Source organism: Gavialis gangeticus, unplaced genomic scaffold (assembly GCF_001723915.1).
Source record: "Gavialis gangeticus isolate Ggan-Ray unplaced genomic scaffold, GavGan_comp1, whole genome shotgun sequence".
Lineage (NCBI taxonomy): Eukaryota > Metazoa > Chordata > Crocodylia > Gavialidae > Gavialis > Gavialis gangeticus.
Genome location: NW_017729011.1, coordinates 26455097 through 26476771, shown reverse-complemented (window position 1 = coordinate 26476771; position 21675 = coordinate 26455097). Strand labels below are relative to the sequence as shown.

General features: G+C 49.6%; 1 protein-coding gene across 1 annotated transcript in view; it reads right to left on the bottom strand.

Moving 5' to 3' along the window:
* Positions 1-21675, bottom strand: part of LMX1B (LIM homeobox transcription factor 1 beta) — a 97171-nt gene that overhangs the window by 2027 nt on the left and 73469 nt on the right. The window contains exons 2-6 of the mRNA XM_019510922.1: positions 6410-6642; positions 3114-3292; positions 2639-2716; positions 2202-2268; positions 294-455 (exon numbers count right to left, since the gene is read on the bottom strand). Coding sequence (XP_019366467.1) covers positions 294-455; positions 2202-2268; positions 2639-2716; positions 3114-3292; positions 6410-6614 — 691 coding nt within the window. The 5' untranslated portion in view covers positions 6615-6642. The remainder of the gene's footprint in view (positions 1-293; positions 456-2201; positions 2269-2638; positions 2717-3113; positions 3293-6409; positions 6643-21675) is intronic.

Sequence of the window (21675 nt, the reverse complement as noted above, 5' to 3'; positions counted from 1 at the left end):
CTTCCTCCTGAGCTTTGGGGGTGGTTTATGTGCTGTTTGTTCTCTGCTGGCTGCCTCGGGGTGGTACAGTCGCTGGCTCTGTACTCTGAATTAGCTGCTATGGTTGCTTAGTGCCTGGGACAAGGCTTCCACTGCCCATCTGCGTGCGTATCAATACGTAAAGACAAAAAGTACGGGTCCAGTGTATCTTCTAGTGCAAACCCCAGGAAAATGATGGCCAAAACAAACTGCTAGACTGCCCGCGTGCTGTCTGCACAGATGTTCCCAGCCCAGCGGTGTGCCGAGAGCCTTACCATAAGGGTTCATGTGGTCTCCCGGCATCTGTGGAGGGGTGAGACCTTGCTGGAAGGGGTCTGTGCCATAACTGCTTTGATCCATCGCTACAATCTGCTGCTGCGGCGGTGCCAGCGGCGTGTACGATGTCATCATCCCTTCCATCCGGTTGGACATCACTTCTGCAAAACAGACAGCAGAGTCCAGGGCTGCTCAGCAAGAGGGAGGTTGCAGGGGCTGGGAGTGGGACTGGGAGTGCTGCCCTCCCCATTGCCCACACTGTGCTACACAGGAGGAGATGAGTCGTGAGGTGCAGTTGCTAGAAATAGCCTAGGGGATCCCTCCTCACCCCGCCATCCCCCGGATAACCCAAGCCACCAGCACCCAGTGGTGTCAGTGCCAAAGCCAGGAGGATCCCATCCGGGTCCTGAGAGAAAACCATCAGTTAAGGATGAGGCATCCAGCTGGGATAACAAGCACAGTATTCTGATGCCATCTGCCTCCACGGTCCCTTCACCTGCTCAGCCTCTTTTCCTCCTAGCGGCAGAGTCAGCCCCGGCCGGGGCACAAACAGTGCCGACCTGCTTCTCATGAACTGTGAGGGCCCGGGGCAGAGCCCACCCCCAAAGCCCAGAAGCCAGCTCTGCCTGGACACCCTGCCAGCGGGAGGCTCGTGTTGGGAGCCGGGCTGTGCTAGGATGTTGGCCACACCGCTGCTCCCCCACTACTGCATACTGCCCTGGACGTCCACTCCTCTCGCTGCCAGGATTTGCCCGCCTCGTGTCTGCAGGGCACGTGGCCACTTCACCTTCTCACGGAGGCGCCAGACCGTGTTTTGGGTTCCCAGAGTAGCTCCTAGTCCTGATTGCGGCTGCTGAAAACCAGCCTCGAATGACTGGGCCACAGGAAACCAGGGGCCAGGTGCAAGCAGGAGCTCATCTGTTTTCGCCCTTCTGCTGCCTCAGTGCTACCACAGGACCTCTCAGTCCCCAGCAAGAGGCATGAAGGAGCACTGACCCCATCTCCTTTGGCCAGGGTTGCTTTCTGAACCCAGGCCCAGAGCCGGCACCCACAGGTTCTGGACCAGCCGTGTCAGCCCTCCAGCACTGGCCACATCATCCTCTCAGACAGACTGAGCTCCCTGGGGCAGGGACTGCATCTTTCTAAATGCCTGTCCAGCACCTAGCACACTGGCTCTGGGTGTGGCCTGGAGCCACCATGGCAAGGCAGTACCAGTACGGAGAACGCCCTCGACAGCCATGGGAATAGCCCCAGGGTCTCTGCCGCTGTGCCCCGTGGGCAGTTCATTCACCTGTGAGATGTGTGCGCAGGGAAACTGCTGCCGCTGCCTACGGCCACTGGTGCTACACAGCGGCAGCACCAAGCCCCGCTCGCAGATCCTAGGCCAGGCCCATGGTCCTTGGCCAGCTTCTCTTCCGGTCTGAGGGAGGGAATGAAGTTGGGTCTGGCTCGGCGGTAACGCAGGGGAGACCCAGCTGCATCCCTTCTCCAGCCCCGCAAAGCATCCCCAGGGCAGTTGGCCAGTCCTAGGCTGTGTCTGCATCTCTGCGTGGTCCTGGAAGCCCTGAGCGTGACCTGGCTGCTGCAGAAGTGCAGGCCGCCCTATCCCTGTCTGAGTGCAGAGAAGCAAGCCTGGAGGAGGAGATTGCTGCAGGCAGTCTTGATGGCTGGTACCTGTAGGTCTGGCCTTGGGACCTGGTGCCATGGCAGAACACAAACATGGCCCCAGAGCTGTGTAAACACAGAGCCACGCGCATGCTGTGCTCTGTACATAAACATATAAAGGCGCAGGTGGGCACAGGGAGAGTACACACGTGTGTGTGCTCCCATCCATTGCACAGAGACCCTGGAAACTACCCCACTGCCCTGTGCTCCTCTCCTTGCGTCCATCACAACCGTGGCTTTACCTTGGCCCAGGCGCTGCGAGTTCTGCTGCTCCTGCTGCTGCTGATGCCTTCGTGCTAGTTTCTTCATCTGAATAAAATGGGAAACAGAATAACCTTGCGGGTCCAAAGGGAAGGATCTGGTTCCATTACAAACCTATATAGTCTGCGTGTTGTGCAAACACTCCTGGGGCCTCGGTGTTCATTCTTGGACATACATATTTGGTTTTCCTGGTCATATTTATGTGCACACCCTAGTCCTAACGTGGCCCTGCCCTGAGCCCCCCAACAGAGGGGCCTGTGCATGGCTGTGGGTCTTCCCGTGCATGTGTGACCTGTGCAGCACGTGCAGAGTGCACAGCACAAACCTCATGTAAAGCGGCATTCCTGCCTGGGGATCTTAGGGACGTGGCCCCTGCTGTGAGAGGAGAAGTCCGTGCAGAGTTTAACTGGTAGCTTACCTTTGCTCTTTGGTTCTGAAACCAGACCTGGACAACTCGCACGCTAAGTCCCGTTTCAGCTGCTAGTGTTTCTCTGACCTACAAGAGGAAATGTTTAAAGATTAGTTTCCGTACACCTATCGGGTAGGTTGTGTGGCAGCTCCTCTTCCTCTTGGGCGCGCTATGTGCTGCCCAGAGCTCTGACTGTAAACGATCAGCTCACTTTTGACCACATGAACATTTGCTTCTTTCAAGACTCTGCCTTGGACTTCAGTGGGCTTTCAGCCTGTGTGTAGTGTGGCCTTCATAGAGGATATGCTGGTTTGCTGTCCTCTAGTGATACGAAACCCAATGCCTTTATGTCCTTTATTTTTCTCTTTGAGAGGAAAATAGAGGACATAAAGATGTCGGGTTTTGTATCACTAGAGGACAGAGGACAACCAGATTGTCCTCTATGATGGCCACCCTACGTGTGGGTCTCTGCGGAGGAGCCTACCTTCCTACAGGGCTTGGAAGACACTTCAAAGGATGCTTTGAATGCTCTTCTCTGCTGTGTTGTAAGGATAGTTCTTGGTCGTTTGGGCCTCCTTGGGTCTTTCCCATCATCACTCCCTTTCCCTTGGTTCACTTGTCCTTTGGTTGGCTTGACATCTCCATCCTCGTCATCGCTTTTCACTGTGGAAAAATCAAAAGGAAGTGAAAGTCCTGCTTGTTTCGCTCAGGCGATGGGACTCTCAAAAGGCTAAACTAACATGTTACCAGGCCCCCTAAACAGCAAACTAAACACGGTTACCCTACATCGGTGTCAAATCCAACACTGTCCCAGTCGGCTGATAATCAGGTTAAATGGAGCCTGCACACAGTCTCTCTGCCACAGTCCAGGGAAGCACTTCGGCTTCTGTTCAGCGCTAACTGAGGGCTAACTACTCTCATCAGCTTGATGTTCATCACATACTTAAATGTTTTCAAGAGCAGGGCTTGTTCGATTATTCTACTGCACACATCACAATTTCCGAAATGGTGGTTATACCAGTGCCACAAAAGCAGGACATTTAAAATCCAGATCTTTTGATTAGACATACATTGTTTTAAATTATTTTTTTTAAACATTTCTGCAAGCCTGGTGGTAACTTAAAAGCATACTGCTTGTTTCTTCACTGCTGTGTATTATGGAAGACTACAGCAATCTTTCTCACTGTACTGCAGACATGCATGTGTGCATATGCATGTGTCTCCTGCTTATCCTAAGTGTGTCTAGCTGAAATATATGCAGCCACGAGTGTGTACACCTCTGTATGAAACTCTGTGGGAGCGTGCATATCTATCATGAATATATGATTTGTATTTTCTCTAGTTCGATGTGAATGGCCGTGTGATCTGATAATGCAGTGTGCATTAGTGGTTAGCGGTGGGAAATCCTGACTCGCTTGCCAGAGGTTTATGAGTAAGCATATATTTTGTCCTGGTTGAAATAACTTCTGTGTCCACATCAACATCTGTGGCCAAATGTTATGATTCATAGCAGTCAAAGGGGTCTCTTACATGCATTTCACTAAACCTTTGCTTTTCATGCAGAAAACTTTCGTATTCTGGGGGTCTTTAATGTTAAGAAACATACTGTACTTGTGATGTATCCAAAGGTTACATTTAGGGAATTAACAGATTAGACTTCAAATTCATTTTAGATCTGATTATTTTGCACCTAGCAATCTAATTGCCTTTCAGTTCCATAAGCATCTTTTGCATAATGATTAAAGAGAAGTTCCATCATTTTAATAACCTTGACATTATTAACTTTCCAGCCTGCCATTTCTACAGAAAGGTTTAGTGAAGGTTAATATTGCTCATTGGAGACTTGCTTTTGTGGCCAGTGGATAAATATTTGATTGGAGAAGGACATGCTCTCAGCCTGAGCAGTGTGCAATTGTTTGCACTCACGTAAGTAGTGGGGAGCTTCGGGCTTTTGCAGGATTAAACAGTAGAAGGAAAATGAGTCCTCTTTAATGTGGTTTCTTGTTCCACAGGTTTGGCTTCAGCTCGGGAAAGGGTTGTTTGTCCATAAAAAGAAGCACTTCTCACCTCTTGGATGCATGACTGTGTGTGTCCTGGGGAGGGGAGCCAAGAGCAAACGCAGCCGGCTTCCTCTGCAGCAGGCTGGGCCTCGCCCAGGCACTCGTGACACTCAAGGTGGCCCTGGCAGTAGGACTGTGCATCCGTGTCCAAAAGAAGAACTGGACCCCAGCCAGCAACGACTGCCCATGTACTGCTGTGACGTTAACAGTTAGCAGAGGAGGGGAAGGCAGGACCCCATCCTCCCTGCTACTACAGAGCCAAACACGGTGAGGCAGGAGCAGGCAGGAGTTTTCAAGGGCAGTTTGTCCAAATAAAGACAAGGAGACGGGCCCAAGTTTTGGTAAAGAGAGAATCGGATGCTGAAAAGCCAAGAGGGAACTGGCAGACCCGGGTAGATCCCAGTGCCCGGGTTTGCTCGGGCACAGAGCGTGCAGGCCCGGGCTTCTGGAGTTATGGGCTTGTGCGCCTACAGATCGGGCCTGGCTGTGGTAGACACTGGCCCATGAGCGGCTCAACACCCACGCATCCCGCGACACGGCAGCAACCATCGCCTCACCACAGTCCTGCCAGGGCCTAGACAGGTCAGCAAGCTTGGCTCTCAACATGTCCGAGGAACACCAGGAGTACCAGGCTTTCCCAGGGACCCGAGGAAAAAGCCCCGGTCACCTGTGCATTCGATGGACTGGTGATCACTGTTGCTTCCCTGAGATTCACCCTGGGGGGGTTGAACCTCATGCATTCGGCTCTAATTCAGTCAAAGCAGGACTGTCTGTGACACACACAGCCATTCCCTGGGCACGGGCAGGCACTTGGCACCCTTTAAAAATATTCTATCCCTCACTCCTCTGCACACATTTTTCTGCCACTCTGGTTTGTCTCCTACTGCTCGAATCCAGACAGCAAGCATCCTTTCTGGAAGTACGGACATGGGAGCGCTTCAGGGTGCAGGAAGAGACAACAGCCAAGTGGCATGTGGAGAGAGCCCTCCTCAGCAAAGCGGGGTTTCCTTTTGTACCCGTCCCCATGCGGAGGCCTCGCCTGCCGGGACGGGCCAGGGCTGTCTGCATGTCGGAGTGAGTGGTGAGGGCGGCCCTGCCGGGGCACAGCCCCTCTGCTGCGGTGCACACCGCGGTTCCTGCTACGCCAGGCTCAGTGTTCAGGTCCTCCAGGTCCTGGACGTGTCTCCACTGGGTCTGTGACTTTTCTTAGCACAACAGGGTGTGATCGGCAGAGACAAACTTATCCTGGAGAGCTCCAGGAATTGGGCCATGGCTGTGAGGTGCAAGTGTGCGCACGTGCAACCTGTGCTCCATCATCAGGTAGGAACTGTGGGCCCCTGTGACAACTCCAATCTGTTACTGAAATGGATGGAAACAGCAGGCTTTGGATCAGGCCTCCGCCATCGAAACCAGACAGATCTACCCGCCCTGCTTTTCTAGGACAGTATCACTTGTCTGGATCTTGGCAGCTTGTAAATTATTCCTGCCCTCTGCTCAGGTGGTAGGACAGTGAGCAATGGCCTGAAATTAAAGGAGGGAAGATCCAGGTTAGATACTTGGGAGTGGCTCTCACTCGGCAGTGCGCCGATCCCCGTGGATACAAGGATGGAGGCACCATCGCTACAAAGGCTGACTGAGCAGCGAGCAGCTCTGCAGAATCAGACGAGGATGCTTGGCCTTGGTGGCCTGTTGAATTGGAAGAGGTGCAGGAAGAGCTCACCTGAGTCGGAGTCGTCTGGGCTGACGGAGCTCAGCAGGTCTTTTTCTTTTTCATAGTCACTTTTGCAGAGCAATTGTCCTTCCTTCAGAACAAACTCGTCCCCTTTCCTCAGCTGCCGCTCACAAACACAGCAGCAGAAGCAGCTTAAGTGGTAGACACACTCCAAGGCCCTCATCACAAACTCCGTCGGGGCAATCTTCTCCATGCAGCCACTGCACTTAGCAGCAAACAGCCTGCGAGAATGAAAGGCAACAAGGGAAACGTCAGAACGTGCATCCATGTACTGACACGCCGGAAATGGGCCATCTGACTTAGCCACAAATCAGTTTGCAAAGTGACTTAGCGCATTGGCAACTGCATTTTCTGGACACCCGCAGTATCAGTGGCACCGTTTGAATTCTGCACCCCTTTGGCTTAGAAAGTCCCTAAGATCTGGACCCCTCATAAGATTTCCACTACATGTTTGCTTTAGTGAGGCTGGAGGTACCTCTGTTTTAGTGTGTTATTGCTTCTCTGTTGGGAGAGAAAAATCAAAAAGGCTACAGGCACAAGAAATAAAATGGAACAATGTTATCCATGCCCTGAAAGCTCAAGCCAGAGCCAGTTTGGTTCAGCTCCTGGATGAGTCAAGCCTTATTATGCTGCTGATGATTTGTGACTGAGAACCTGCTCTAAATGGATCCTCTGAGAGCCCCTTGCTGGTGTGAGGGCAGTACTTGAGCACTGACACAAGAGTATTTGCTCGTGGGGGAAGAGAATTAGCTAAGAGACGGCCAGAGCAGCCCGTCAGAGCAGGGGCTGGCCCTTTTGCAGGGATGTGAAACAGCCCAGGTAGGTCGCAGTGTTTGGCTCGGGCCACACCATCACACCTCCTGCGCTCCACACCAGTCCTGTTCCACCCTCCAAGCTCCCCACCCTCCGACTTAGCTTCGCTTTCGTGGTGACTGGGACATTCCTGACGTAGCCTGCAGGAAAGGTGCTGTTCCCAGTCAGGTGAACGGCTGGTTCGTGTCCTGGGTCACGCAGCACACTCAGTGCTTCTACAATTCAGCCTTTTTCTGTGACAGTGCTCTGATGCATAAGGTGAAGTCACAGGTTTTTCCCCAAGGCAGCGAGCAGTATGTATGTCGTGACAAGCTCAGCCTTTGCAAGCTCCCACCTCCTGGGGACAAGGCACAAGGGACCTGTTTCAGAGGGGTGGCCTAGGCTGACTCCTGGGCCGGCCCTGAGGGGCTTCTATTTTGTTTCAGCTGAGAAACTACAGCAAAATGGCAGCCACTCATTTTGGAGGGAGGGAGCAGGTCTGACACGAGATGGGAAAGAGATGCCTGGGTTTGTACATGCCAACAAGCTCCTCTCGAGGTGTGCAAGGGGGCAAGGCACCAGTGCCCTTGGAGCCCTGGGCCCCCTCGAGCAAATGCCATCATTTCACATCCCACCGTGCCAGGACTTCCCTGAAGCTGCTTTCGCTGCTAGGTGTGAATGGGGAGAAAACCTGCCGCTGCGTTTGGTTGCTAAACTTGACTAAACTATAAAAAGGCTTTAGCCGGTAAATCCCTAAACATCAAATAGCTGGCGCACATGCGTAATGAAGGAGCTAAAAGGATTAAACAACTTTAAAAAAAAAAAGGCAAACATTTCTAACTGCTTAAAAAAGTTGTTTCTATTTAACTGCTTAAACCTATTTGCCTCCATTTAATTAAGCTTGCACCTTTTGTCTAAGGAGGGTGTTTTATGATGGAGCATGCTTGAAGAGTCGGCAGATTAGCAAATCTGGTGTGAAGGCCTCCGACTCCTCTGACTGGCATCAGTTCATTTATGCTGTGGTGACAGTGAACCTGTGCACGCTTCAGTAAAACTCAATGGGTGGCTACAAGGAGGGATGGGACAAACTCAACGTGGGGTAGCAGCTTCTGAACGGGGCAAGGCTGCTGATGCCCTTTCAGCTGCTGCAGCTTCCAGGTTTCTTCCGTGGCTTTCTTTGCTGTTCAAATAAATGCTATTGTTTAGCATGACCTTAGCAGCCATAATCCTAAAACCATGCGGGGCGGGGTCTTTTAGAAAGGCACCGTGAGAGTGTTGCAGTCATGATGATACAGAGTGAATCCAGTGTTATTGCCTCTACTGTTAACGAACTGAATGCTGAATACTGAAACTCTCCCGAGAAAGGGTTACATAGCAGGGACATGTCCTGCAAGACCCGTGACCGCAGGCCAGAGCCACGCTGCCCAGATGCTCCTTTGGAGATAGTGATGTTTTTCCCGGTCTGGCAGCCAAAGCTGAACCAAGTCTCCCCAGGCTACAGAACCACTGCAGCAGCCCCCAGCGTATGGGGCAAGTGAGAGCGCAGCTGGGCTCAGGGCACCCGGTGTGCACAGGCGAGAGGAGGGCACCACCTGTGCCAGAGGCAGGGGGACTAAGCCCTGCAGACAGCATTGGAAGCAGGGCTGGAGCCAGGGGCATGTGAGCTGGGTTCATCAAAGGGATAGTCTTTGGCCCTCTCTATTCCAGGCAACCAAGATTGGTGCCTGGTTGGCAAACAACCAGGTCACATGAGATAATATCCCACATTGGTGTCCCTAAGTTCTCTCCCAAAGAAAAGCTGACCCCCTAGAGAGCTGTGCCATCCGCTGTCTCCCAGGGAGAGCGACAGCAATGTCGTACGTTGATGGAGAAGCCTCTATGCCTTGCAATGCCCCTCCCAGCTGACCGCACCAGGAGTGCTGGCGACTACAGCAAATAAGCACATGTATAAAGTAACCTACCTCCTGTCTACAGACACACAGGAAACCAATCCAGTCCCCTCCTGCCTCTGCACCATGTCTCCATGCTTCGTGAAGTGTGGCTTTCCATTCAGGATGGAAGGTGCTTTATCATGTAACTTTAAAATATTATTTAGTGGTGGAGAGTACTTGTAGCACAGCATTATCATTATCGTAGGTGGTCTCTGAGTTGTAACGAGTTACATCAATATAATACTAACTTGTGCAGTTTACCAATTATGGCTAAAGATTTATATTTCTGCTTGACGTTACTCTGTGAACTTCTTGCCTTCCTTTGGGTTTATCCTTAGGCAACATAGTAAAATGCCTTAATCCACAGTCAGATATTTGCAACATGTGATATGTATAGAGTAATATACACACACAATCCAGAGTGAATTGGATTTAATTCTAGGATTATGAAAACTTCATTAAATCTATCTTATAGAGTGTTTATAGGTTTTTCAGCTCCCAGAAAGTAACCCAGGGTTGTGTACTTTTTTGCACAAGGCAGTCTCACAACAGGAAACTAATCTTGACAAATGACCAGACTTTGATATCTGTGATCTAAAACACTGCTCATTAGACTGCTCATTTTATAAACAAATGGTAATAAACCTGTTGAGAAGTCTGAGGATAGCAGAAATACTTTACAGGTCACCCCAATGTAGGTTTCAATCAAAGCAATAAATTTAAGGGTAGATATGTGGATGTTCTGAGCTAAGCTACTCTAACCACATTTGGAGAAACGTTTCTTTTGCCTTCTATAAATTTCACAAATAATTTGCATAACTCTGACTTTTTACCCCATTGCTGATTATCTCCAGCTCTCCCAAGTTAACGTCAAACCTCAAAATCCTTGGACTCGTTAAAGTATGCACAGTGGAAATCAAATGCCTTTATTAGAAGCCCCGGGAAATCTCTGACTCCTAAGCACAACGAAAACATTCCAAAGAAAATTGTTCAAAGAGGACAAAGGAGAAAAGCAGAACAAGAAAACCTTGTTTTGAATCAATGATTGCAAGAGTTTTATAAATAAATTCTGTTGCCTGGACAATTCTGAAAGACAACTCAATAGTTTTTTTTTTTTTTTTAAGTGTGTTTGCATCTATGCCTGAAACACTTAGGGGATTTAGCTGAGCTAAAGCTTGGAACAATAGGCTGTTTTGTTCATTTGAGTATTTGTAATAATCACTGTGAAACAACTTTACAGTATTAGAAAGCAAAACACACACTGCATTTTAAAAATGGTCAAACTTACTAAATTAATGTTGCATACATTTTAGGGGCAACAAGATCTCTGAGACATGTGGCCCTGTCTTTAAACAGTAGATGAAAATGCTCACCAGCGGAAGTAGCCATAAAGGTTTTATTTGTTAGGATATTCCTGTGCAGTGAGGCTGATTCGGTAATCCTTACAAACACAGCCACAGTTATATGATCCATGCGCCTTCCTGCATAGGGCTGAACCATCTGGTGTTTAATATGTACAACTGATTTATTATCTCTAGCGGAGTTATCTTGCTTTAAATGTGACCCTGCTCTGCTCCTGAGAATCACTGTTCTGCTGTTTACTCTTATAATGTCCTAACAACCTGCCCTCTACCTTTCTGATGCTTCACCCTGGGCCCTTCATTTCCTTCTGTTTGTGGGTAAATAGATTTTAATTGTTTTATTATAACTAATTTATTATAAGCTGAGAGATCTCGATGTGCAGTGTAAAATTTGCTGTTCATATTAAGTGTGGTTCAAGAGGTTTGTTAAACAGGACAGAGTTATAAAAATAGATTAAATCAGTCTGTTCGCATATTTACTGGACCTTTGCAGTGAAGCAATAAATAGGCAGCTATTAAGCTATGTTTGATGTATGCTAAATGACAGATGCTGCTGTCTAACTATTGGAGACCTTAAATCATTTTCCTTTCTCTGTAATTCTGATGTGGCTTTTTGGAAAAAATTGTGGCAGACACCTAGTTTTGTTTAGGTCATAAATACAAAGCTGGTGATCGCTGGCTTTGGAAAATATTGTATGGTCTTTAACTCCCCCCGGATCATGGCTTTGATATGTCATCGCCAGCATGGCTGTACCTCCACGTCAGCCAAGAACTCACTTGGTATTCATATCATTCAGTACAAAATGTGTCCAAACTGCAGGCAGATGTATTAAGCTTTCTACACAACTGAATTTTAGTAAGAGAAAAATTAAATGACTAATGAATGCCATCTATTACCCTTCAGGAGAATTTTTAGATGGAACTGTTTTTTTCCCCCTATGACAGAATGGGGAGATGCCATCTATATATAAAGCAAAGGAGTCTTGAATTTTTTTTGTGTCTTAGAGATTACGAATGCATAAAAAAAAAGGAAAGCATTGCTTAGTCATAATAAATCCTAAACATTTGAAACATCCCAGATGTGCAAAAGGAAGACTGAAACGCTTTGATTTATGAAAGAACACAATTATTTTTGAGAAATACTGGAACATTTAAAAATTACATTGAGAAAAAATAATGAATGGCTTTATTAAAGGCAATTTCATATCTGAAATTTCAGTGGAAGTACACCATTTCACTTTCTCTAGATACCAATAAAATCGGCATAAAGGATAAAAGGTTTATGAAGAAAATGTACCACTTCCCAAGGAAATGAACACAAACACATCCTCTTATATACTAAAAGGCAAAGACAGTATTTATTTACCACCCCCGTGCTTAGGATGACTCATAGTGTTGGTGTTTGCTTTTAGCTGGTACGCGCTGCTAGGTGCCACCGTCTAAGTGGAAGTGTACATCCCAGTCCATTGGCAGCAGAGCTTAAAAGCAGTCCGGTGCTTTTTTTTTCCCTCTGAGAGATCAGTGAATATCTTACTTGTGTTGTCTTAAACTTTTCTTTGCTTGGCTAGGCCATTTGGCTGAAGAAGAGATAGATAGATAGATCATATGCATGTGTATTTGTATGTATATGAAGTAATTATAACAGGAAGCGTGATGCCACACGACAGGTGAGGTCTTCCCTACACTGAAGTCAGTGGAAGTTAGGCAGGGACTTTGCTGGAGTTGGTGTCATGCAAAGGTGCACTATTCCATCCTACGTGATCAGCTGTCATGGTCATGGCCTGTCACCTGTGCAAGTCACACCACGTTTCGTATCACTGGATACGACCTTGCTCCTGCTGCAGTCGTGGGACATCAGGGAGCAGGATCTTGCCCGCCCGCTGTCTGGATTGCTGGTTCTGTGCGGCAGGGCAAAAGTTCCTTTCCGAGCACCTTCCTGACACTTTCACGCTGCTGTTTCCATGGGCACTACAGTTTAAAAAGCAACTGGCTGTGAACACAGAGCCTATGTCAGGTCGGGATGGGCTCCCTGAAGCCTACAGGTGCACGCTTCGCCATGAGCTGCAGCAGCTCAAGACTCCACGCCGTGTCCAGGAGCCCCAGCCCTGACCCCTCAGGACCTTTTGTGGGAGAGTATGGATCTCCTGCCATTCCCCCTGCGGCCTCCTTGCTGGCATCGGGTGATGCCAGGGCTGTTGATGGGGTTTGGGGAGGGGACACTGGTCAGGAAGCATGGCAGTGAGACCCCTCACTCCATGCCATGTGGCCAGCTTATAGCACACGGCCTTGAGGAGAATGGCTGTCCATCATCACGAGGGCAGGGGCGCAGAGCCGGAGGGAACCCCTGTATCGTGGCGTCACAGGCACCATGGCACATAGCTCCTTCCTCAGCTCGATTAAGCTGCATCTTGCCCTTGCTGCCCCTACTGAAAGGGAGCTCCAGTCATCTTCCCTGCTCCAACAAGCAAGAGCACCAGGGCATGGCGCAGAACGGCACTCCGGAGGTCATGAAAAGAAACACTTGAAGCAAGCCCTGATTCAGGAAAGCCCATGCATCCACGTGTGCGCCACAACATCCTGCTCAATCAGAGATCACCTAAAAAGAGCACATCTTCCCCAACTGGAACGTACGCGGGCAACGGCAAAGGGCTTTCAAGCATTTTGCTTCCAGCAGCACATGGCAGAATGGATTTTTTTCTCTGCTTAATATTCACCCCTTAATTGACCACTTTGTTCTTCTGTCTTCCATCACTGCCAGGCAGCTTTATTTTATGGCATCTCCTCCTTACAACACTTTGATGTAAAAATTTATGAAGAATCGAATCATTGCTGTTAGCAGGGAATTAAAACAATTTTTCATTTACAAAGTCACTGATATTGCTCCACTGTGCTCCACCTTTGGGAATCCAATTGCTCTTCCCAGCTACTCCCTTTCCTCTTTATAGCACGGCAATTGTGCTGTACAGATTATGGCTGCAATTTTCTCCTAATCTGTTCTGAAGCATAGAAACTATTATAAAAGTTAAGCATTTCAATTGAATTTATAAAGTCATAGCTGCAATTAAAAAGCCTAATGGATTAACAAGATGCAATGATTTTGTTAGAACTATACTTTCCAGCAGCCTGAACATTTGGGAAATGGAGTTCCTTTGTCTACAGATCCAGAAACATCCTCACAACCCGCATGTAGACTTTGAATCGTTTGTGTTAGTCTAACATAGATCAAAGCGCTATGAAAACAAGAGGGACAGTAAGCAGTTTGCACCTCTCTTGCAGAAACTCTGTAGAGCTAGGAGAGTCTTTAGTCTCCACTAAAATACCATTTATTCCATTATGCAGGGGTGTACTTGGTAGCCGTGTTGAACTGAGACAAGAAGACATACAAAAACTAGAATGTACTAGAAAGGTATCATTTTGGAACCACGAGTTTTAGGTTTTTGTATTTATTCCACTAGGCAGACTTTGGAGCCGTGCTCGGGTATTCACGCAGATGAGCTAGATTCATGCCGCTTTCCAGCTCTCCACCCCCCCCGCCCCAGCCCTGATCTCGCAAAACCTTGCGTTGCTTCATCAACCAGCCTTGCCGTGCCAGGCCTCTTTGGCCTCCCTGTGACAGAGGGGCAGTCACGTCTCTGACACGTCTTGCCACCCTCGCACACTCAGCGGCATTCTGAATTTACAACTTCCTTTGAAGTCACCGTGCTGTCAACATGGTGACATCCTGCTAATATCATTTTAGATGAAAATTCACCTTACAGGCCCAGGAAGCCGGGAAATCATGTGTGTGAATCACTGCTTCAGTTTTCACTTGCAAAGAAGAAAAAAAAAATCAAGTGCCAATACAATTCAAATTTAATTTATAAATTTTTTCTTGACTGGTGTAGGGAACGAATGACTTAGGGAAAGAATTTATACGGGCCCTTCCTCTCAACTATGAACATTAAAAAGAAAAAATGGTATGTGCCAGTATAAAACAAAATAACTTCCTGTGCCTGCTGCAGTGAAGCTATATAAGAGCTCATGCCCAAACCCATCAGCACAGCCAATTTAGCAACTGATTTGCAAGGAAAAGATACCTTAGTCCTGTGGTGTTAATGTCTTTGCAGTAGGGGGTCTATTGCCAGCTTCTCCAAACTCATCAACACAATCTATTATTAATACCCCTAGAAAGGCTTTATAGTATCATTATTGCACAAGGCAGTGAAAGCTTGTGCTGTAATCTGTTATCTATATTGCAAAAACATGTGAAATAAAACAAAATACAGACACTTTATAAACAAAATGTTTCATCGGTTACGTCTCTTTGCATCCCCTGTATATAAAACAGTAGGGTGCAGGAAAGGCATTTGGACAGATTTGCTGTTAGATGCAGAGCTAACTTTTTTTTCCTTTTTCTTTTTTTGGAAACTTTTCTCAATTGACAAGCTCTGCCATGTGACCCAGGCTTTCTAACGCTCTTCACTTGGTGGGAAAAGTTCAATCTTCATGCAGTGATTTTCCCATCTGATGTGTGTGTGAAAGGTGTCTAGAAGAAGGAAGTAGCAACCAGGAGAAATGCTAGATGGGTGAGATCTTAATGATGGGGGACGGGGGAGGAGACAGGACGGGACTGAGGAGCCCTGGGCAAGAGCTGCAGGACTCACCCTCCTGTAAGTGGGAGCCCTGCCGACACGCTGGAGGCAGCTACCGCTGGTACTTTGGGGGCCGTTCAGGCTGCATAACAGGGTGCAAAGCTGGGTCTTTTATTCACGATCCCAGCAGCAGGGCATTCATGCTGAAGCTCCAGCAGTGCCCTGCCCCTCACCTGCAGAGACGGAAATCCGTGAGCAACAGGCCTGCGAGAAAACAAACAACAAGCTGCCGCGGTCCTGAGCAGACACATCAGGGCAGAGCCAGGCGTGTGCTACCGCATGGTGCTCGCTGCAAATGTTTGCAGTACAGTAAGGACCAAAATAATGCTACAGCACAAGCCTGTGTCTTATTTCCCAAATGCCCTGTTATTTGCTTTGTTAGTGGAAAATAAATTGTTCTTTTGTAGCAGTTTCTCTTTTCAGCCAGACTGGCAGCTATTATTTTTCTATTTCCTCTTTTTGTCACTTTGCATTATTTTTGGCGCTGTAATTCCTGTTTGCTCCCACTCCGATCTTCCTGTCTCCCATTGTTCCAATTTTTAATCCCCAGTTTTACTCTTCTTCGGCTCTTTTTGGGCCCATTCTCAGTAGGGTTTGAAAGAATACCCAGGCGTGACTCCCTGCTATAGCAACCACACCTCCCCGGGAAAGCCACAACAATCTCTTCTGGACCAGGGAAGTCTTTCACAAGCTGGCAGCAAAAGTAAATCCTTCTTCAAGGAACAAGAAGGATTAGCAGAGAGCAGTGGGCTGCAGACTTAGCCCTACCCCTTATTTCTTTAGAGCACCAGTCACTCAGAACCCTGCTGCTATGTACAATTAAACAGACCTAAAAAAAATCCTGAATGACACAAGAGCTGGATTGTGTAAAGGTTTAATTCCACTTTAATACCTTTCCGCGTTCAGAACTCAAAGATAGCAATTTAACCCAAGAATCCCCATCTGAGCATGAAAACTTGTTGTTTGTCTGACAAAGGGCCCTGCTATACTCTGCACAGAATCCTTGTCTATTAGCCTGACTTTTAATGTGTGAAAGCTGCTTCTGTTTTTCCCACTCCAGTCACATACTTTCTCTTTACAATCCTGCCCTTCTAAAGTGCATTCCCCTCACAGGAAAGATGCACACAGATTAGAGAGGAGAAGTTATCCGGCATTACCACACAGAGCGGGGGGGACTGCACCTTCCCTTTCTGTAGGGAAAACAGAAAACAATATATTGAGAGAGAAAGGAAGGCAGGGCATTGCAGTTAGGTTCCTGTAATAGGGAGCCAATGTTAATGAGCTCAGTGTTAACAAACCTCAACCATAAATGGTAGATTACAGCTCTTTTAATGCGGATTTATTTGTATTTCAATGTCTCAATCATCTTTTTATGCTAATGACACGACGGCAGTGTTTATTCAAACCTGCAGGATTGCAGCACGTGCTCTGTAAGCCAGATGCTTTTGTTAATGGGAACCTGTGTCCACTGCCAAAACCTGCCGCTGGCGATGTGGGCAGATTGAGGTGACAGAGCCGAGACGGAGGTTTAGGCATCTCTGTTTGTGCAGGGCGCGGGTCAGTGCTACTCCCCACCCCTGCGCGGACAGCACTGCTGGGAAGCCAGGCCCACGCCGCGGCGGGAGCGCCCGAGCTTTCCCACCTGGTGCACATGTATCGCACGGTCGTTTCCGGGCACACTGAAAGTTTGAAAACAGAATCCAGTCCAGCACCCGCGGGCCCCGAAGCCTTCAGGACCTGGCAGGGGAGGGAGAGGTGGGCTGAACACGCGAGCAGCTTTTCAGAGATCAGCATCTTGGGTCGTTTTTAACGTAGGGTGTTTTTAAAAAACTTAAATGAAAACTCTGTGACAAACTGGAACTGACAAGTGTCATTTAAGATAAGAACCAGCCATAAAGCAAAGTCGTCAGTGTGTTTTGTCACAAGAGCCCCTGTGTCCATGGCACTGGCAGTCCGGACTGCCTGCAGCTTGAGCATCTTCTTGGGGTTTGCACGCGTGTTCACGAAACCAGGTGTTTTTATGAACGAGCAGCGGAGTCAATCCTCCTCAGACTGGCCGCTCTTCCCTCAGCTCCATGACATACAGGACAGGTTACATGTATTTGTTTTAGCACTATCTACTGAAATGACATGTCATTTGTCTATCAAGAACTCTGGTGCCCTTGGTCTGCCCCGGAGGTAAAGGACAAGGCATGAATCTGCTCCCTTGATATTAATGGAACAGGTTTAGGTCCTAATTCACACGTGGGGGTTTTCAGCCCCTCTCACCCCTATCTGCTTTTCAGCAGCCTGCTCAGAAATCCCCACCACCGAGGTAGCGTTGCCACCAGCTCCTCTGTTTGCTGCTCACAATCCCCCTTGTCTTAGAAACATTGGGGAAATGCTCCCAGGTGCATGGCCTACGTGTGTGCCCTGCTAATTGCACACGCTCATGGGGGTAAGTTGGTTTGTCAAACCCTACGAGACCATCCAAGCCGAGCACGGGGGACTGAGGCCCTTCTCTCACTACGTATCTCCCACTGCCTCCAGCGCCGCACAAACAAGGCAGGGACTGTAGAAGCCGGGAAGTACAAGTTAATGAAATATGGTTGGGTGAGCATAAGCTCTTCATTTAGACAATAATAGTTACTGCTGCAATTTCTTTGTACCCACTTTATGAAAGTCATAAACTCTCAGAAGAATGGCATGAGCTATTTTACCCAGATAGTCTTTGACTCCACCTCACTACCTGCTGGCGCAGTTAAAGAGTATGAACTGCCTTTGAACAGATTAGGACCAAGTTAAAGTGTGACAACATCTTAAGCTTTCTCCACATGTTGCCAGTGATTTCCAACTAAAGATGTTACCCTCATCACTTCTGCCACAATGATAAGAATCTATAGCCCACTCACTGGAGGAGATAAAAGCGGTTTAGTTGGAAGCATAAAGTACTCTGACTTGCTAAGCTGAGGGGGCTGGCTGTCTCAACCTGGCTGAATTTTTTTCTCTGCAAAGCACAAAATCCTTATCATTAGGGACTTAAGCTGCTTTTTTTTGTTGAGACAATAAGAATACTGTTTATTGGTATCCAACTCAAACCATCTGTAAACAGTTGCTTTGATGAAGAAGCAGCTACAACTCGGCTGTGCCTGAAGGCACAAACCCACTGAGTGTCAATCATTAAAGGAAGAATGTAAGGTGTATGCAGGGTCAGCAGCAGGCCAGGGGACATTTAAAAGGCCTCAGGGATCTTGGATAGTCAGTTTGCCTTTCAGAGCCAAAAGCAGTTCAGAAGCTGCTCAGCTGGATGACCTTTATCCCAAGAGGCACCTTTGGGACTAGACTCACCCCTGGGTTTGCTCTCAGACACACTAAAGAGGAGCTGCCACGTAACGCCTTTGTCCCTGATGCGCTTCTGGGAGCCCCGGGAGCTCGACAGCTAGCGGGTGCTGCGCCTCGGCGCAGACCAGGCTGGCACGTACAACTTGCGGAGCCGTGTCCCGCCACTCCCAACAGACCCTGGACTCTCAGATGCGCCGGAGGCTCGGAGCCGTTCTAACCTCCCGACTAAATGTCCTTGTAACTCAGCTTGCTCCAGAAGCACTTTCTGGGGCATAACTGCCAAGTACACTAGAGAGAGCAAGGAGGATCTGTCCCAGTCATGACAGCACCACAAAGCTGGCACGGTGCAAGGAAAACCAGTCTGAGCAGGAGCAAACTGGGGCCTCAGCCGAAGGCTCAGCCTGAAAAGGGTCTCTGCAATAATCAAGCACTGTATAGCCGAGCTCTGCAAGCAGATAAAATGAAGACGACCAAGCAAGGAGCGAGACTGGCCAATGAAGCCAGGAAGGGCCAGGTCACCCACGTGTGTTCTCTGCCCTGCAGCCTCTGCTCCGGGGCCGCCAGCGGCATCCAGGCGACCAAGAGCAGGAGCTGGTCCCAGGCAGTATGTGCAGGGTCGGGGGATGTCTTCGCTTATCCCAGTTGTTCACACCGGAGAACTCAGCTCCTGCCCCCGGACTCGGTGGGTGGCGGGGTGAGGGGCGGTGGTCGCGCGGCTGATTAGTCATGTGCTTTTCTACAGTTAACCAGGAGACGGACCTCTGCCCTCCCGCGACAGCTCAGCCCCAGCGTCTCCATGTGCAACAGCTCCCAGCGCTGGTATTCGGCCCCCTCCCGCCACAGGCTGGGGGAGGAGAGTTCACGCCACGGAGCAGAAGGCTCAGTCAGCAGGGTCCGTGGAGGTATTTGGGGAGCAGGGGCCTGAGGAGAGGCTGGGGACTGGCAGTGGCCTGGGGAGGTGCTTCCCGTGCCAAACAAGCAAGGTGGAAGAAAGCACGGCTGGCTGCAGTGGAAGAACAAAAGGGGTGCAGCTGCCCTCCCCACGCAGCGGAAAGGACGGGGCCTTAGACTCACAGAATCACAAAATTCAGGAGGGAAGGGAGCTCAGGAGGTCACAACCAGTCCATCCCCCTGCTCAGAGCTGGACCAGCCCCAACTACATCATCCCAGCCAGGGCTCTGTCTACCCGGGTCTTAAACACCTCTAAGGATGGAGACTGCACCACCTCTCCGGGGACCCTGTCCCAGTGCTTCACCACTCTCCTGGTGAGAATTTTTCCTAATATCCAACCTCAACTTCCCTTGCTGCAGCATGAGCCCATTGCTCCTTGTCCTGTCATCTGCTCCCACTGAGACCAGTCCAGCTCCATCCTCTTGCAGCCCCCCTGCAGGGAGGTGAAGGCGGCTATTCAATCCCCCTCGGTCTTCTCTTCCGCAGATTAAATCAGCCCATTTCCCTCAGCCTCTCCTCACCAGTCCTGTCCCCCAGCCCCACAACCATTTTCACTGCCCTCCACTGGACTCTCTCCAATGTGACCACATCCTTTCTGTAGTGGGGGGGCCCACAGCTGGACACAGGACTCCAGATGTGGCCTCCCCAGTGCTGAATAGAGGGGAAGAATCACTGCCCTCCATGTGCTGCCAACGCTCCTACCCATGCAGCCCAGGATGCTGGTTGCCTTCTTGGCACCGAGGGTGCACTGTTGGCTCTTGTTCAGCTTCCTGTCCCCTGTCACCCCCAGGTCCCCTTCTGCAGAGCTGCTGCCCACCTAGTCGGCCCCCAGCCTGCACCGGTACATGGGATTGCTCCGTCCTAAGTGTTAAGACTTTGCACTTGTCCTTGTTGAACCTCATGAGCTTTCTTTTGGTCCAGTCCTCCAACTTGGCAAGGTCTCTCTGAATCCTAACCCGACCCTCCAGTGTATCTATTACTCCCCACAGCCTGGTGTCATCTGCAGACTTGCTGGGGGTGTGCTGCATCCAGGTTTTTGATGAGCCCCGTTCCCTCAGCCATGGCCCTGAGGCAGCCGTGGAGAGCGCTCGATGGGCCTGTGACAGAGCTGAACCTCACTGTGATGGAGACAAGAGAGACAGTGGAGGGACTGGGGCGTGGGAAGGAAGATGTGGCCAACGTGGAAGCGAGGGAGGGTCTCAGGGCTGCCTTGTGCACAGCTGGAAGCAGCAGCATAGCTGTCAGGACCAGAGAAGGCTGCAGCAGTCTGGGAAGCAAAGGCAGCAGGATCACCAACTCTAGGCCACCTGGGGACCGTGAACAACTCATCAATCAGCTTGGAAACAGGCCTTGCACAGCTGTAGGGGCACTGCCCAGCCACACTGCCCTGGCTGCTCTACCCGGCAGGGCTCCAGCGAGGCGCTAGTGTCTGCTCCGCTCCTGGCACTGGACGCTCTTGAGTGCTTGTTCACAGCTGGAAGGTGGTGTCTGCAGATGGCTGGGGAAAAGCCATTTTTAAGCAACGGGAGTGGGAAGAAAAATATCCTTCACCACTGAAGCACCTCTGAGCATGAGATGCATGTCAGGAGGGCTGTGAAAGATGCTCCCAAACAACTCACAGCCAACACACGCAGGGCAGCAGGGTTGGGGTGGGGGGAGAAAGGAAGGGGTGCTGTTTCTATTTGAACAGAGGTGCAGGGATGCACACAGCTCTATCCATAGCCCGCTGAACTTGAGGAAAAGTGTTTGCGCTCCGTAGGTTTGGGCCAAGACTCAGAGGCCCAGGACTTCCTGTGCATGTAGGAGTACACGCAGCTAAGAGACTTGCCCAAGGTCACCCAGAGAGTCCGTGACAGTGCAGAATTCAGCACAGCCTCCCAAGTCCCAGCCAGGAGCCAGGGCAATGGCATCAGCTGCCTGCTTGCTCCAGCTGGCCCTTGCACGCTGCGCCAGCCCACTCCTGGGCACGGGCACAGCCCCTTGCTCCATCAGCCTGTGCTCATGGCTGAGGGGTGCCCACAGCAGGGATGAGGCAGCAGCCTGAGCGCTGTGTTTAATACTTATGCTGAGGCTACAGTTAGACCTAGTTAGGTTACAAGGATGGGCGGAGGAGAACAGGATGGGGTTTAACACAGACAAGTGTAAGGTGATGCACCTGGGGAGGAACAATCGGCACCACACATACAGGCTGGGGAACTCCCCTCTTGTCAGCACGGAGGTGGAAAAGGATCTGGGAGTCATTATTGACTCCAGGATGAACATGAGTC